Source organism: Miscanthus floridulus, chromosome 8, assembly GCF_019320115.1.
Source record: "Miscanthus floridulus cultivar M001 chromosome 8, ASM1932011v1, whole genome shotgun sequence".
NCBI classification, from domain to species: domain Eukaryota; kingdom Viridiplantae; phylum Streptophyta; class Magnoliopsida; order Poales; family Poaceae; genus Miscanthus; species Miscanthus floridulus.
This window is the reverse complement of record NC_089587.1, coordinates 133,343,255-133,361,863: the sequence shown is the minus strand read 5'-3', so window position 1 is coordinate 133,361,863 and position 18,609 is coordinate 133,343,255. Positions and strand designations below refer to the sequence as shown.

The window sequence follows — 18,609 nt, the reverse complement described above, 5'->3', positions numbered from 1 at the left end:
TCCCTACTACTTGTCGTGAGCATTGGATAATGTATTTCGATGGCACCCTCAACATCAATTGTGCGGGTGCCGGCATTTTGTTCATCATTTTGACCAAGGACAAGCTCTGATATGTCCTCCAAATTCATTTTCCAGCCTCCAACAATACCGTGGAATATGAAGCATGTCTCCATGGACTCCATATAGCCATCGAGCTTAGCATCAAATGCCTCATGGTGTATGAAGACTCCGTGCTAGTCATCAACCAGATAAATAAACATTGGTCCTACTCCAGTGAGAAGATGGACGTGCACTACACCGAGATCAGGAAACTCGAAGGGAAGTTCTATGATATCGAGTACCACCATGTGGTACAAGATCAAAATCAGCTCATCGACCACCTATCTAAGATAAGCTCTTCACGTGCTGTGATTCAAGACCTCTTTACGCCATCTATTAAGGAAGAGAAGGAAGTTCAAGAAATTTCCCCTGCCGAGCAGCTAGTACTTGCAGTACCTTTGTCGGCTGTAGATTGGAGGGAACAGTTCATCAAATACCTCACCAGCGTCGACGTACCCACTAACAAGATCGAAATTGAATGCCTCATCCATCGCAGCAAGCATTACGTGCTGGTAGACGGGAACTTGACGAGGAAAAGTGCCAAGGAAGGGATACTACAGAAATGCATCACCTAAGAAGAGGGAGTGAAACTACTTCTTGAAATTCACTCTGGCTCCTATGGCAATCATGTGGCCTCGAGAAACCTGGTTGACAAAGCTTTTTGAGCTGGTTTTTACTGGCCCATGGCCATCACTGACGTAGAAGACCTCATCCGATGTTGTGAAGGATGTCAATTTTTTGCCAAACAAATACACGTGCCGGTGTAGGAATTATAGACCATCCCAGCTTCCTAGCCCTTTGCATGCTGGGGACTCGACATGATTGGGCCTTTCAAGCCCACACCAGGTGGCTTTCAGTACTTGTATGTCACCATCAACAAGTTCTCCAAGTGGATCGAGTACAAGCCGCTTGTCTCGGCTACTGCAAAGAAAGTAGTTGAGCTCTTTGAAGATATCATCCACAGATTTAGTCTCCTAAATAGCATTATCACCGACCTTAGAGCTACATTCACTGGCCACCATTTTTGGGACTTGTGCAAAGACCGATGCATCTTTGTCAAATATGTCTCTATTGCCCATCCTAGAGTCAATGGCCAGGTCAAACAGGCGAATGGCATGATCCTCGATGCCCTCAAAAAGAGACTATACTAGAAAGAGGAAAAGCATCTAGGCAGATGGCTCAAATAGCTCCCAGTTGTGGTCTGGGGACTACGCACTCAAGCTAGTCGCAACACCAATGTGTCTCCATATTTTTTGGTCTATGGATCAGAGACCGTACTTCCCGCAGACATTGCCTTCCGAGCTCGTAGAGTAGAGCATTATAATGAAGAGCAGGCCACAGCTGTTCGGATAGAGGACGTCGATAGGGCTAAAGAAGAATGCTTGCTCACTTGCATCTGCATGGCCAAATACCTAGAAGGCCTATGAAGATACTACAATCACAATATCAAAGGTCGTTCATTTGTGGTCGGCGACCTCATTCTCCGCAGAAAGCAGAAAACTGAAGGGATGCACAAGCTCTCCTCCCCCTAAAAGGGCCTTACTTGGTCAAAGAGGTTACCCGACCAGGGTCTTACTGGCTAAGTGACATGGATGGAACCGATATCCCCAATCCATGGCAGATCGAGCACCTTATATGTTTCTATCCGAGAAACGCTCTAGATATGTACTCTCTACTCCATGATGAATAAAGTTTTTGTCACCATAATTTGTCTCCACTATTTCTCCACTTCGGTTTAATCTCCATTTGCAGTCGCCAGCTCTAAGCTACTCCTTAACAAACACCAACAGTTATACATGATCTCCATAAATGCTCCACCCTATTTCTCCAAACTAAAATATCTCTAAGATATTTCACCAACAATCAAGCAGCACACGTTCTACTTTTGTTCTTTGGAGAAAACCTAGTCTCTGATCTCTCCCTACATGTGCTACGGGCTCTGTGCTCTATGTTATGGGTGGTCGGCTGTGGTTCCTCAATCACATCTATTCCTCCAACACATGCATGGGCTCCAGCGCTCGATGTTATGGAATACGGGCTAGCCAAGTCCAAGAGCCCAGTAAAGAACTCACTGCTCGGATGCTACTTATACCACGTATAAACGCATTAGGGTTAACAACAAGTTTCTTTTTCACCGAAAGTGCTAGCAAGCTGCATAAACATGCACATGTCATCTACATACAACATTTATACATATACATAAATGTTTGCTTATGACCTCACGCATCTAACTCTCCTCTCTAGATGTCCCATACAGGTTCCTCTCCACTCAAGTTTGGCCCTCACCATCTACCTCGCCGAATAGGTCGACAACACTGGCCAGACTCTTTGCCATGTCCTCCACCTCATCCTTTAGCTGCTCTCGCTTCATCACACCCATCCTTCTAGCAAATCTAGCCCCTATCACTCAAAGATTGATGGTAGGGTAGTGAGACCGGACCACCGCTAGGGCATGCGTCATGGTAGAGACAGTGGCATCATGGTTGAAGCTCTTGAAGTTCTCCCATGCTGCTTTGCACCTATTGACGATGGTGTCTGGACGTGGTGGCCTATCATCAGGATGAGGAGCTACCTCCATGTCGATATAGTCGAGCACTGGCTTGACTCTAGCCACCACGGTATCAAGTTTTCCCCTCTAGGTTTGCACCTCTAGCTCTTGCATGTTGAACTATGCCCTAGTCCTTCGATGATATTATATAGACACCAAAGGGATTCATCAAATGAAGCAATCATAACAGCAACAACTCTGACCATGAACTACTCACCTTCTAGATCCTCAGCCAGTTTCTCCGCTTGCCCAGATGCCTTCTCCTTCTCCTCTTGGAGTTGACCGGTGACTTGGTGCAACTAGCCGAGCTCTGCATCTTGCTCTACAAACATAATGATCGTTAGCAACATCAAGACTATTCGGGAATGTAGAATAAACTCACCGACCTAGAATACCTTTCTTCTGGTCAGAGATGCTCTTTAGCTGCTCAGAGGTGCACCCTAGCTACTCAAAGGTGCTTCTCAGCTGCTCAAAGGTGCGCTCCAACTACTCGAAGATGATCTTCAGCTGCTCGGATAAGGCGCCCTTTTAGTACTCTAGGTCCCTCGTGTTTGATTCAGCAAGATCTCTATCATGCTGGGCCCTCTAGACATTTTTCTCCATCAGTTTCATCGCCTTTTTCAGCTTTGCGTTCTCCTTGGCGAGGGGCTCCATCCTCTTGATCTACTGCTACTGGTGTACCGTAGTTTGCACTATGCCCTACAAAGCACCAATATATTAAATGACCTTATTCTCCAACGCCAAAGACGGACATCGCCGATGCAATACTAACCTCGATTTGCTTCATGGCTATGGAAAGGGTGGACCGTAGCATCTTCACCTCCCTGGAGGTGTCCTCCTCCTCCATGACCACAACTTCATCCCCCCACTTGCGGAGGATGTGGATGGCCTAAGGTCATGATTCTTCACGTTCAATCTCCTCGGCCTCATCCTCTTCTGCCACAGCTAGTGGCGCTCCCTGGGGCTCGGTGGCACTGCCTGGGGGCTTGGCAGCTGCACGAAGCAACCGACCATGCCTCATGGCATCTCTAAGCGTGCCGCTTGCTCCACCAATGCTACCGACCTCTATTCCCTAGACTCCAGCATGATGTCAATAGCTCTTGTCTCCACCTTTGAAGACTCAACAGCTCTTGCTGTCGCTCCTAGCATCTTCATCGCATCGACTGCCGTCATCATCAACCACTCTCCACCGCCACCTCCATCCACAGCGGTGGTTGACTCCTCCATAGACTGACAAGCACCTAGGGACTCCATGATGGAGTCTGTCCGCAATGTCTCTATGCCAGGAACAAACCCCAGCTACTCGCTAGTCTGGCCTAAAGGATTTAGGTCCTTTGCGCGTCCTATTCTACATCAGATCAGCTCATCGGTCACCACAACTATGAAAATCGGAAAGCTACTGATCCCAAGGCAAAGATAGTTACACATCAGCTTCTCGGTAGAAGGTTCTAAACCAGCACTGCCTCCTTGAGCACCTAGGCACTGCCCTAGGGTCAACCCACATGGCCTAGGCTAGAGGTCCTACGGCCCCCACCATTGGTGTCTCTTCTGTCTGATGCTCAGGGACTCCTTCCCCTCCCTTTGATTACACCTACATGCACGTGTTGTGTGATGGCACCTTGGTGCTCAGATGGAGAGCTACAGTAGTGTCATTGTCGTCCGACCACTCAGATATCGACACACTTTGCATCCGAGCAGTCCAATCGCCACCAAGTGAGATGACGCCTAGCCTATGGGGAGCTACATCCACTATTCTCCTCTTCTTCTGGGCTAGCTTATCTTACGCCGCCCTTTTCCCCTAGACCTTCTCTGACACCAGGGGGGGACTCTCCATCCTACCAGCACCTGTGCCTCTAGATTCGGATGAGGTGCTGATGGCACCTTGCTCTGGCTGAGTGGTTGGCCTAGCATCTACTACCTTCGGCCAATTGCTCCTTAGCATGCCCGAGAAGTACGCTGCCTGTTCCAACAAATGGATCTTTCCACAAGCAAATCAGTTCACTGCTCGGCACCGGCACGAGAAAAAATCACTTGGACCAATAGTCGACATTTTTTCCTGAGGAGGTGCGTTCATGTAGTTGAAGGCTCTTGGCTGCCCTGGCATGCTAAATGGCACATTTGGAGGGAATAGCTCCATGGCCTGATGTAGCGCAGCCTCCTTCATCAGTCCCTATGACCTCTCCCTAGTGCCATCCATGTCTCCCTTGAAGTCAAAAGCTCGGATGGGCCCTCTCCTTACAGGGCTGGATGTGGCGCACTATGAAGCTCACTGCCATAGCCACTCCATTCATCTTCATGCCCTTTATTAGCGCAAGGAGCTCCTTGACTTGCTCCATTTTGGCACTGGTCAGCTTCTCTGACTAGCTCCTCTGGTTCTCCGAAATTTGGTCGATGTCGCACTGGATGGCAGGATGACTCTGCTTCATGTAGAACCACCTAGTGTTCCACCCCATCAGTGAGGTATTTAGTGGCATAGTAATGTACTCGCTCACCATCCTATCATGGTGCTGGAGATACACATCACCAACCACCTTGGAGCCACCCTGCCCTTCTTCTTCAGCGAGAATAGGTGTTGGAAAAGATTGAAGTGGGGAAGAATGCCAAGATACACCTCGTAGAAATGGATAAAAACAGCAATGTGCAAAATGGAGTTTGGATGCAGATTGCACAAGCTCACTCCCTAGAACTCCAACTGATCCCACAAGAAAGGATGCACCAAAAGTCCTAATCTACCCTAGAAATAATGTTCAAATACTACAACTTCATCGGTGTGTGGCATCGGATAGGGCTCACCATCGGTTGGACGCCATCCGACAGTGACTCGGTCAGGAAGAACGCCCGCCTCCACCATCTCATTGAGCTCCATCTCCCCCATGAGTGACGGCACCCATTCCTTGTCATGGCTTGCTCCGACGGCCACCTTCTTTGGGTTACCACATCCCCTCTTTGGTGCCATCCCTCAGATCTAGATCAGAACTGTTTCCTTTGCACAAGCTTTCTAGCCCTAGTGGCAGAGCATGTGTGAGTGTGAATCGGGAAGCCCAAGGGCTGAGGAGGAAGATAAAGTGGCAAAGTGGCAAAGGTGGGAGCGTGGATTGCAGCAGTGCAGTTATAAAGACACCCTCTCCACTTTTTGCATTCAAGGGTTTTTGGGAAACCGCACCATGATTTGCACCCTTCCAAATTCCAAGAAGCAGCGTGTTGGGCCGTTATCTGGGCTTCCACACAACTGCAGCCCATATCGCCTATTCTTTGACACAACTTGGAACTGCACACTAAATATTCGCCGACTTCTCCATAATGTCATCAAGGCTCAGTAATTTCTACTGTACAGCCATTACTCTAGCTTTTTCTCCACAATTTGATTCAACCAAAATTTCCACTTGTGGCTCGGGGACTACGTCATCATTATGACTTAGTTTCTCACCATACTGGGGACTTCTTTTGGTTACTGTTGTTTCTGACCCTGGCACCACATGACAACATCACCTACTATCAGGCTCAGGGACTAAGTGGGCAAACTTCACCTTGCGGTGACTATGTGCTTTTCATTTCAGGGCTTCGCTCATGGACTGGTTGCCTGCTTAGCTCGTCTTTTGCCTTTCTTCTACTTTCTAGACCCTGGCACCATGTGACTACATCACCTACTGTCAGGCTCGGGGACTAAGTGGGCACACTTCATCGAGCAAGCTCCCACATGGGAGAGCACTGGGCAAGACGACACCGAGCAAGCTCCCACACAGCGGTGGAGCACCAACAATAGGGGAGAGGATGTAGGAGTGCTAGCCACATGGAAGGAGGCGAGGGAGCGCTGGCCACACAGAAGGACATGGGGGAGCGCCGGGCAAGGGGTGGGCGATGAGGTGGTTCAAGAGGCAGAGGCCAGCAAGGTGGTTTGGTGGCTGGAGGCTAGCAAGGTGGTTTGGGAGGAGGAGGCAAACCACCAAAGAGCACCGACGGCGGGTCTTCATCGTCCATGAGGCAACGAGGAGGCATGGGAGGTGGAGGCAGACCACCGAGGAATATGAACAGGCGCTAAGGAAAAATTTGTCAGCGCTTTGCTATAATTTCGAACAAGCGCGCTAGGGACATAGAAAATTTTCACCCAAGCGCACATATATAGGGCAAGCATCTTTAGTGGCGGTTTTCTTAAGTCAGCCACCGCTGAAGATGATCTTCGGAGGTGGTTAACAAAAGCAACTGATGTTAGCAAGCGCCCCTAAAAATACATACCCAGGGAGGTCGAGGAATGTTGTTCATCGCGTTCAAACTTTGGACTACCGGACCGTCCTACCAAGTCACACTAAGAAATAATGCTGCTCTCCTTGTCTGTCCTGTTGACGTTATGCTCGGTCGGACAGTCCTACGATCCATTTCGAAAACTTTAGCACCCTTTGGACAAATTTGCCCCTATTCGTTAGTGGATAAGGACATGTCGTCCCTGTTGGCCTTCAAGCTCGTCGTTAGTCACCATTGTCGCCGCTCGGTGCTCCAAATCTCCCTAGCCAGCCCCTAGGCCTGCCCCCATCATTCCTCTCCCCCACCCCATCCCCTGCCCCCACCGTTCCTCCACCCCCAACCCACGTCCTACCCTGCCATGCTCCCCCTCATCTCCTCGGCACACCAACAAGCCTCCCCCACATGCTTCTCCAAGCCTCCTCCATGCCCTAGTAAGCCAGATCTGGTACGTATTTGTTTCTCTCATTAATATTAACTTCTTGCATTTAACTAATGGATATAGTTTCCTTGATATAAACTAGTTTATTAATTATCTCATACAATAATATTTCTTGTATAATAACATATATAGATGCAAATTTAGAGATTATTTAAGTAATAATGGAGTCCGGTAATTAAACCAAATTTTAGGAGTTTTCTTTTAATTACTTTGCATAATTGTATAGATATGTTCTTTAAATTATTTTAAATGGGTGAATTTGGAGTAACAATATGTGTTAGTTTAAATCATTTTTCATAATTAAATAGGTGAATTTATTGCTGCAAACTAGTTCATTAATTAACGAATGAAGTGAGCACATATATGTCTCTTTGCTAGTGATGTGTTGTTATATGCAGCTAACAAATAACTTTGATTTTTTTCTTTCTAATCTAATCTAATATATTTGATAGCTTAGCAAGCTATAACGTGGTATGTTATGCATCATGGTTGGACCCCTGGTGTCTACCCCAACTGGCATGATGCACATGCTGAAGTGGATAAGTTCAAGGGAGCTTGCCACAAAAAATACCAAACGAAACAAGAAGCTTATGCAGCCTTCTATGGTCGTTAGGATGTTCTTAGACCACCACCACTTGAGCCTGCAGCACCTGATAAGAAGATGAGGCAAAGTGCATTTAATGTCCTGCATGTCATTATCTTAGCTCAAGCTTTAGTCATTTCTTTTTTAGTTTGGATAATTTGGAAGTTAATGTAATGTTAGTTATTAGCATTGCTTGTAAGTACAACTCCTCATACTACACTCAGTGGTGCTATGCTTACCACTTCATGCAGGAGGTAACTACAACTATTTGGATGCAGCCAACAAAACAAACTTGCTTGCAGTTGTACTAAGTCTAATCTCAATGTTAGCCCTTGTACCTAGAGTAATCTTAGAGTTATGTCTAATCTAGTGGTAGCGACTGTCCCTTGTCTCTTGATATTTCATGGTTGGTGTAGGATGATGCTATGGACGCATAAGACTAAGTCTATAGCCACAATGCCATAGCTATGTACGTACTTGTACATATCGTGCATGGAATGTTCGCCTCTAACATGAAGTCATGTGCTAGTAACGACAAACTCGATAAGGCTGCGGGGCACACCGTAGTGCCTTGGGTGGTATTCCTATTTGTATAAGATCTATAGACACAAATTGTACACTCTAGTGGCAACGAGTGTCCCTTGGCTCTTGATATTTCATGTGTGAGACATAGGGCTAGCCGGACAACACTACTATAGTCCAGCCTTGCCATTTATAAGGTGGCCGGACCGTCCTATCATGGGCATAATGAGTTTGGCAACTATTCATCGATCATGGTTAAACTTGTTACTTTGTACTATTAGGACCAAAACCAATACCTACACACCTTTTTCCATGAATGTTTAGTCACCAAACACGCGAAACACAAAACTCTCGCCGCACCATAATCAATGCAACTCTCAATTTATTAAAATGTCAAATGCTTTGAACTATGAGCAAACATACACAAAAGGTTACTAACATTTATGATACAAGGTAGTTACCATCAATTTAATCATATGATATATGTTCATAATATATTTATTTAGAAACATAAATGTACAAGGTAGTTACCATTAAATCAATCACATAATATATTTTCATAATATTTTTTTGGAAACATAAATGGTTGATCAATCTTGAGAAATATTGAGTAGCATGAATAGGAGCCATGGTTTGATCGTATAGTGGGCGTGCTTTTGAAGAAGTGGTCATGTGACGGAGAGTATTGGGACGCATAGTGTAATGACCCAAGTTCCGCTACATCATAGGCTCTCACTTTTTGGGCATCCGAGTAATACCAATCGAGCCCCATAGCAATCCCTAAAAACTCTAACCGAAAGGACGTATCGTCACAATCATCAACTAGTCAGTAATGTATCAAGTCGACCACTAGTCAACCAGAGCTAACTAAACGACCAACAAAAGAGAATGTCACTCGAGGAACCTAACTTCTGACACTGTGATCATCAAGGATAACTAAGGCAGTCATAGACCTCAACATGGCCTTAAGATTGAGGGAATCAGGTTTCCAAACTTTGAATCAACAGAGCAGTAACCTACTGGACAATTTGCCACAACTACCGGACCATCTGATAAGAATATAGAAACTATAGAAGGAGTGGTTCATGAGCTATCATCCATTAGCATGCAATGGCCCGCATGTCAGCATGAAGTGGAAACATATCTTAGCAACTGACCCTCAGCTCCACTCATTCTCCCATTCTCCCCATTTCCCTCATTCCTCTCTCTCTCTAGAATGGAAGGCAAGAAGGAGGAAACAAGAACTAGAGTGAGAAAGTGGAGGGGATGAAGAAGAGAAGGTGGATCCAACTTATCAAGGATAGCAAGAGCAACTATGGATCAAGATCATGGACTTCAACCATCTCTCATCCCATAGTTAGCTCAAGAACTCTCTCTTTTCACCATCTTGAGATCAATCCCCCAACCCTAACCCAAGTCTCTTCCCTTGCATGGATGGATCATGGGGATTGCTTGATAAGAGACACTTTAAGGATGAGAATCAAGTATGTTGCAGCTCAATCTCTCTTCATTATCAGGATTTCTCTTGGATTAGTGAGTCTTTAGTTGTGCTAGCTAACCGAAGCCATAACCGTAAGTATCCCAAGCCTAGCAAGTCAAATAAGTTACACTAGGGATGCCTTCCACATGCATGAGAGCCATCACTAAAGATCTAGGCATGAATCCCCAAGCTTTCACCTAAGAACCCAAGAGCATAGGTTCTGTCGCCCGATTGACGGAGTGTCCATCAAACCTGAGATTTAGTCACCAACATCCTAAATACCTTTTAGGGAGATAGAGCAAAGTGTCCATTAGTTCAGCGGAGTGTCCGCTGAATTATAGAAGTTCATAACCAGAGAACCCAAGAGCAATTATTTCCTATTGGAGCGTCCGTCAGGCATTCAAACCATCCAATGTTAGATGTAAAACCTAGAAATGACTAAGTCCTAGACCTATTAGAGTCTCCATGGTCCCCACAGAGTGTCCACCAATCAGTATAGAGCTAAACTAGAGACAACCCATCTCAGCGCCCAGCACAGTAGAGTGTCCGTTAGTAGGATAGAGTGTCCGTTAGTCACAGAGAGTGTTAGGTTGGTTTGCAAGTTTACCCAAAGGTCACCACCATTAGTTCTTACCCCATAGCTATTGGAGCAACAATAGGGTCATAGTTAGATGTCCCTTCCCATGTCCCAATTAGGAACCCTAGCCTTCGTATCTGTTGCACGATCGTCTCCGATCATTGGATCCTCTCCTTTCAAGCTTGGTTGTCCCGTATCATGAGGATCATGTGCAAGTCGCCACCACTAGCTTGGAGTCATCAAGATCGGTGGCATTAATAGGTAGGCACCCCACTATTATGAACCCTATTTTCGATACTTATCGAGTTGCATTCTGAGTTATGCACTACATATAGACTTAGTAGTGGTCTCTCCACACTATACTTAGAGTTACTCTTTAATCTGCTAGAAGCCTCTCACCTAAACAATGGGAATGAGAATGCTTAATGCTTATTGCGTAGTTGCTTGGGCAATGATACAAGTCGAGCATGAGAAGGGAACTCATACTTGCACATGTAGGATGCTACACCTAGATAATTACTACTAAAAACAATAAGGGTACAACCTGACTTACCTTACTAATCTGGCTAAAGAATAATATCATGTCCCTAATATGATAATCTTGATGATAACTTGGATGTCTTGCTTAGGCAAGGGGTAGGTCACAGTGAGTGTGTGATCTCAGACGACATAGCTTGTGGAGCAATAAGGACTGTGTATTGGGATACATAAGTCTAAGTAACCACATGTACAGACCACATGTCATGGATGGGGTCGACAAGAGTAACTAGTTGCGACCTATTTATCTGTGAAACTGGCAATAGGGTGGCGTCAGTCGGGAATGTCTAGGACATTGACTGGGAACCTAGTCGAACCTTTAATGTGACACTTGGGCTAGATTAGGAAAAGGTTGGAGAATGTGAGGCAACCCTTACTACCAGGCCCAGTGTATGGTGGTTAGTCTCGTTTCTCCATGTGGGTACAGTTGTACACCTCCGCAGAGTCTTGAAAGCCTAGAGTCCCTCAGGATGGAACTATTCAGTTGTTCTTTCTTTCTATACCCATGGTAGAATGGAAGATGGACTATGAGCACCTTTGTTATATTGAGAAATACTTTAATTATAATGTTGAGCATAGCATGACATACTCTTAACGAACATCATTGCTTTCCGCACTTATACAAATGCCTGATAATCACCCTGGGCATCCTCCAAATATTATATGTTGGAATTAAGTCCTGTGACTACTCAATGTACTCACGGTGCAGCTGTTAAGTTGTTTTGCAGATGATCAAGGTATCTTCCTAAGACTAGCTTTAGTGAATGCAACGGTTAGCAGACCTTGGAATAGGCATTCTCCAAGATGAGCTGCGTGTAACCTGACTATTGATGGTAGTTAACATTCATAATAAACCATCAATATAACTTATATAAATGCATAAAAAGGATCACCAACATAGGTCTAGGGGTTTAAACTAATAAATTCCATAAGTTTTGGTGAATCTGTGTTTACAGGAGGATTTACTCAAAAAAACAGTCAAGGAGGGCCTATTCGTCAAAGCAAATCACGTTTATCCACAGCAAAACTGACGTGGGAAGACTCTAGAAGACTCCGAAAGGCAAACCACCGAAGTGGAGAGTAGGTGGCTGCCATGTGGGGCTGGCCAGCACCACCTGCAGGCGCCCAGCCCCCTAGGCCCACCTATCAGGGCCTCCTTCGAATGTTGGTTCTCCACCGTCTCCTAGATTGCATCTACGCTGTTCTTTCAAGTCGGTTTGATCTGAGCGTCCAAAATTGATGCTCCCGTCTATATATAGCAGCCCCAACCCCCCTCCCTAGAGCATCCCTAAAACCTTAATTCATACCTCTCATTCAGAGATCAAGATACATTAGGAGGATTAGGTCTAGACTCTCCAATGTAGTAGGTTAGTAGCTCGGGAGTGAGGGTTCAGTTGGGCTGATGCTTAGGTTCTGGATCTAGTCTTGGAGGCTCGGCAAAGCCTTGTATCTTCACTTCTACATCTTGTAAGACTTATTATCTATTCTTTATATTTCTATCTACATGCTATGCTTACTTTTAATATGTATCTTGCTTAGTTGAGGTTATCATTACTTTTGTGTGCGGGTTCATAGAGCGCTTAGCCTGCTAGTTTATCGATTGGGCTAACTAGCAGAGCCTCGTGTAAGCATGGTTCTTGTGTGATGCTCTGCCTATGAGTACACCCTATTCTCTAGTTGGGTGGTAGCAGCGGGAGGTGGTAGCCCTGTCTATCCTTTATAATCCACTCCGAATTGAGCAGGTTCTTAAATTGTAGGACCATAGTCATGTCAGTATGGTTATCTATTGTGGGTACTCTACCATCTAACCGGTGTCCCGAAGTGCACAAGAGTAGAGTTAGTTTTAACTATAATTGGATGTAAATATACTTTGACCATGTAATAAGAATGTCATAGGAATCTACCACACTCATTGCTCTCCCAAGTTGACTAGTTTACGTTATCTTATAGATCTACCCCATAAGTATCGTTACCTTCACCCCTGCTCTAGCCATGCTGGTATGTTGACTGATAGATACTCATTTGATATTCAATAAGTCTTTATTGTTTCCCTATGGTAAAATATAAATAACGATACCTAGAATTCTCCTGGTAAAATGCTACAATGGTATTCTGTGTGCTTATGGAATCCTTCATATTCTATTTGCACTTATAAATACAACAAGCATTTTTGGCGCCGTTGTCGGGGAACAATTGGCATAAAGATTTAGATCATTAACATACCACTAGCTTTAGTAGGATTACCCTTGTTTTGTTGAATTGTGGAATAAGACAGAACAATAGATGTCATATCGACCTTCCGGTGAGCTTCCACAAGAAAGACATTGAAGAACCCAAGGTGCCAAAACATTCAAGATCCATCAACATTGGAACCCTACCATCTCACAGGTTTATATAGATGTATATATTCTCTAACCATGTGTAGATTAGAGAAAAAGGTCAACTTCACAAGAATTCAAATCACATCTCAAGTGACGAATACAGACGTTGCACTACTCACAAATTCCATCATGTGAGTCATGGTAAGTATGATCAAGAAAGGTGAGATAGTCATGCTCATGGACTTTAAACTTGATGAGTAGTTATCTTTTAATTTTTGCATTCCATTGCATGTTTATTTTCAATGATTCATGCATCCACTCCGTTTAGTTTAAATTCTCTCATATCAAATCCACAACATATTTAGTTCCTTGCATACATTTATACCACTTGCATCTTTTTTAAAAAAGAATCTCACCATGATCATGCTCTTTCATCTCCATTTGAATAAATCTCTTTTATGCTTTCATGCTACTTTTGTTTGCTATAGTATGCTTAGGTTTGGAGTATCTTCATACACCTTTTAAAGTAAGCATGGTGCTTAGTTTAAACGGTTTTCTTAAATCAAATTAGACGTGGTGTTTAGTTTGATTTTTGAACCAAGAGGTGTGTTGATCTTACTTCCAAAGGCCTTTTAAATTAAGCATGGTGCTTAGGTTAACATGTTTTCCTAAATTAAAATAGACATGGTGTCTAGTTTAATTTTTGAGCCAATAGTATGGTTTCATAGATACTCGTTATTTTGTTGGACTAACCCCTACAGAAAACTCTCAAATTCAATCTGGGTAAGTCCTGAGATAAATTCACATTGGAGATGAATCAAGGCATGCGGTGAACTCTAATAACTTTGCACAAAGAAGTCCCAGCTCATTCTTCATGGAAGGAAGAACTGTGAGTATCAAGGATTATTCACTTATCTTTTGTTGCAAGTTATCTTTGCCTTGAACAATACTAGAATGCAGCAAACACTGAGAACATGATAAAAAAACTATGCTAAACAATCCTAAAACCATCCTTCCATTAGCATAGAGGTAAATCACAAAACAAATGGACAACACAACTCGTGTTTCAAATTTATTATTCCCCTCAGGTATATGTCTATTAATATTTTGTAGGAAAGAATGAATTGAAGCTATGCCTGTTCAAGGTTTGGCATGAATCCACAAACCCTAAACCAAACCACCACTACAGCTATAGAAGTGGATGAATAGATCGACAGGCTATGAGCAACATGAAAGACAACCTAGCTTTGAGCCTTTTCCCAAGACTCAAGCTAGGATGTTGATGAGAAGTAGGATGAAACCCACCTTGTATTATCTAGAATATGCCTACCTTCATCATCTTCAAAGGGACCAGCTCGTGTGTGAGCAACAAGGACCAAGACAATGAGATGCCACTACATTAGGGCGTGCATCAATGTGTCAACAAGCATCATCAATCAATGGTTCATTGATGATTGTGTCTCGTAAGTCCATAAACGACCATGGTCGCCCAAAGACATCCGCTAGTCATTGAAGATGAAGCTTCCATGCGAGTACCAATGAGGATCTTTCTTTGATCATCAAGAAGGCTGGCATATCACTAACAAACAAAGAAGAACAACTCTCCGCCATGACGTTAGACGATCAAGGAGGAACCTGAGTTTGCATCTCCAATGAACCCCAACTTGTTAACCGAGGATTAACAAAAATCAAGAAAGGTTGATGAAAGAAGAGCATGCAATTGAATGGTGCAAAGAAAAGCTAAAGGCAAGAAGAGGTCTAGCTTAATGGACATAACCCATGAAGCCCTCACTGATAGGTACATTGAACGAGTTTCCTTCAGGAATGTTTGTCACTAATCATTTCAACAAAAAGAAGGAAAACATAAGGTATATTCAACCAAGCATTATGCAACATAGAATCACATTCATAGGAGAATTCTATCATCTAAGCTAGATTTTGCATTCTACAAAATTCAAGTCTGGGGGATGGAGTTCTTTAAAAACATCTCATGCCACGTTGCTAATTTCTCTTGGTCATCTTTTCCTTCTTGATGTGCTCAACTTGCTAAATCACTAACAAATAAAAATCTAAATAATCATGCTCTCTTGGTTCATCATACATATTCTTGTTTTTACTTGAATGAATCTTTTTAGTCTTTTAAGCTTCCTTGTTCTGTTACAAGTATGCTTTGGAATATTATTCAGACATGATTATTGAATCAAAACATACTTGTATAGAATTTGGTTGTATATATGGACTAACCCTTGCAGGAAATTATTTAAATTTTGTTGGGAATATTAGGAGATCATTCATTGAAACAGATCAAGGTTTGATGTATTTTTCAAAATGATTTTACACATCTTTACCTTAACCTTGTTGAAAATTTGAAGTAGTGGTGAACAATCAAGATACACTATTTAAAACATGGGATAAAGATTCTATGCAAATTAAAGTGTTAAAACCAACTTTTCTGTAGCACAGAAGGTGACCTTTGGCTCTATGATAGCACTATCCTTGCTTTGAATCATTTGTATATTCTTTTGGGTATGTGTTCTCCACTAATCCTTTATAGAGAAGAAATAATAAGTAGAGCAGAAGGTCTAACACAATGCCAAGATCCACAAAAGAAAGGACAAAAAGATGGCATGATAAAAGAATAAGAAAGAAAGAGTGTGACATAGGAGACAAGATGCTCATGAATAGCTCAAGCAACGAAACCTTCAAGCAGGAAGAGAAGTCCACTAGAAGTCATCTACCCTTCATCACATGGTGTCATCACGCTCCAATAATGAAGGTAACATCTAAAGGTAAGTGGTCATCATTTTCCTCTTGATCTTGGTATGCACATAAATGAAGAAACAAACAAGTTTGAGTTACAATTTTGCTTGATCCAAACTGATTAACTCAACATGTTTTGTTCCTTAAGCTTGTTCATAACACCACTTTCTTGATCTCATAGTCTTAACCAAATGAGCTAAAATTTTGCATATCTTACCCTTGGAAGATAATAGTCATAATCATGTAAGTTTTGATACATTATAAAGATGGATAATCCTTCCATAGGTTAAGCAACTCCACTCTTTTTGTCATAGTCATAATGCTACATCCTTCTGATCTTATCACCCATGTTATAAGAATAAATAATGCACATAACATTAGCTCTAATCATGATTCAATGTGCTTAAGGCTAGAGAAGAGTAAATAAAGTTTTGGTTCTATTGGTATTTTCCCACCAACAAAGCTCATGCACTTGATCTCTACCTTATCTTTATGAGCAGAACACACTTCGAGTAAAGTGTGGGAGAGTCAATCCCCCAAATTCTACAAGTGGTAGTTCTTAATTTGACAACAAGCTCACAACCACTATTGAGAGGACACCTGCCATCCAAGGTACATAACACAATCATACACAATTGCAGGTAAGCATGGGACAGGAGATGGCCAGCTTCCAGCAACAATAGCAATAGCAAAATCAAAATTGGAAGGCTTTGTTCCAGCACCTCCACATCTGCCCATCTTGTTGAGCAACCATAACAACAACCATCTTGGGGGAGAAGGTATTCCCCGTGTATCCAAATAAGTATTTCTTTCCTTTTATTATTCTTAGTTTTGTTTATATATATTAGAAAAAAAAAGATGAATAACTAAAAATGAAGTAAAAGTTATCTTTATAGAAATATATATAGACATAATGTGTGATCTAAAAATGAGAACAAAATAAAGAGAGTGTGTCTAGTTGCTTTAATTTGTTTTAAGAGCTAAATAAAATAAAAAGGACTCTGAAGATAATCTCTTAAAATGGAAATGATGAATAGGTTGCTCTGCTATAATTCCTTTCAAGTACCTAGTTTTCAGCCTTGAATTCTCCCGAGTTTTGGATTAAAACTGTTTTGATATCAGGATTACTCTGAACTTGAAACTCGTGGGTAGCATACGCTTGATCTAAGTCTTGGTAATTGACGGGTATGATATGAGAAGGTCTAAGCTGCTATTTATCTGTTCTAAGTGACACTAAAGTTCTGGAGATTATCTTTTAAAAAGCACAAAAATGCTACATGATGAGTTCCTATATGACAAAGCTTGAATTCCCACCAGAGCCATACATGTTATTTAGGCGTAGTGAAAAACTTTGCCCACATGTATGCTACTTGCTTTTGCATTGAGTTTTTGTCAAGCTTTTTTTGCCCTTATGAGAGGTTTGTCATGCTCTTAAAATCGAAGAGCACATACACACCACCAAATATGCACTACTCCTACACTAGGGGTAGGCACACAAACATGCTTTCATCTAGATCCACCCAAAAAGGTTCTACTCCTACATTGGGAGTGAACACCAATAACAATGCTTGATAGGTTTTCCATCCACTAAATAAATGCTCCAAGTTCTTGTTGCTATCTCTCAAAAGTTTTGTCGCAGAAAAGAGACATGGGGCTATGCAAAAGTTATTCAAAAAAGAGAAAGAAATGAAAAAAAAGTTGAGAAAAAATGGACAAGTGTCTGAGATATCTAAAACAATGGGTACTCACATGCCCGCCTATAAAAAGAAGAGATGAATAAGATAGCCCCTGCTCTCTAGCAAATGTTTCCAAATTTCAAAAGAGAGATATGTTTCCAAGGAGCATAGTAGAATTAGGTTAGTCACCATACATATATCCACCATATACATCCACACACATGCACATCTTGATTTGATTGTATGACTTAACTCTCTTTGGATCAAAGGTTTGACTTTACAATATATGTATTGCAAGTATGCTCTTTCATGCTTTCTCCACTCCTATGAGCTCCACATAAGTCTTAGTTGTAGGAAGAGAAGGGCATAACATCTTTATTGCCTTGGTCAGGATCCACAAATACTACATATTTTGAGAGACTTAAGAGTGTTATACAATGGAATCTCTGAGTTTTATTTTGAAAACTTATAAAAAAACTCTAGAACAATGGTGGAACAAAGAACTTGATACATAGTGCTTGACTTGATCGTTCTATCTTTCAATTGCTAAAGACCCAAGTGAAGGCTAAGAAGCCCCATGGTTGAAGGTAATATGGGTAAGTTTGAAAGTCAGATCAGTTTATTCTAATCCGGAGGATAATTTTTTATTGAACACCTGTGTACTTTTGAGGTGTGAAAGCATTGTAGCAACTCCTGATCCATTGCTGAGTTTGGCTTTGCTCAGGGACTAGCAAAGGTTAAGTGTGGGGGAGCTTATTTACAGTAGTTAATGTTCATCATAAACCATCAATATAACTTATATAAATGCATAAAAGGATCACCAACATA

At 42.6% G+C, this 18,609-nt stretch overlaps 1 protein-coding gene across 1 annotated transcript; it reads left to right on the top strand.

Moving 5' to 3' along the window:
- Window positions 1-212: 212 nt before the first annotated feature.
- On the top strand, window positions 213-674 carry LOC136469903 (uncharacterized). Its single transcript, XM_066467924.1, has one exon. It carries the CDS (start codon window positions 213-215, stop codon window positions 672-674), a length of 462 nt encoding a protein of 153 aa, XP_066324021.1.
- The last annotated feature ends 17,935 nt before the right edge of the window (window positions 675-18,609 follow it).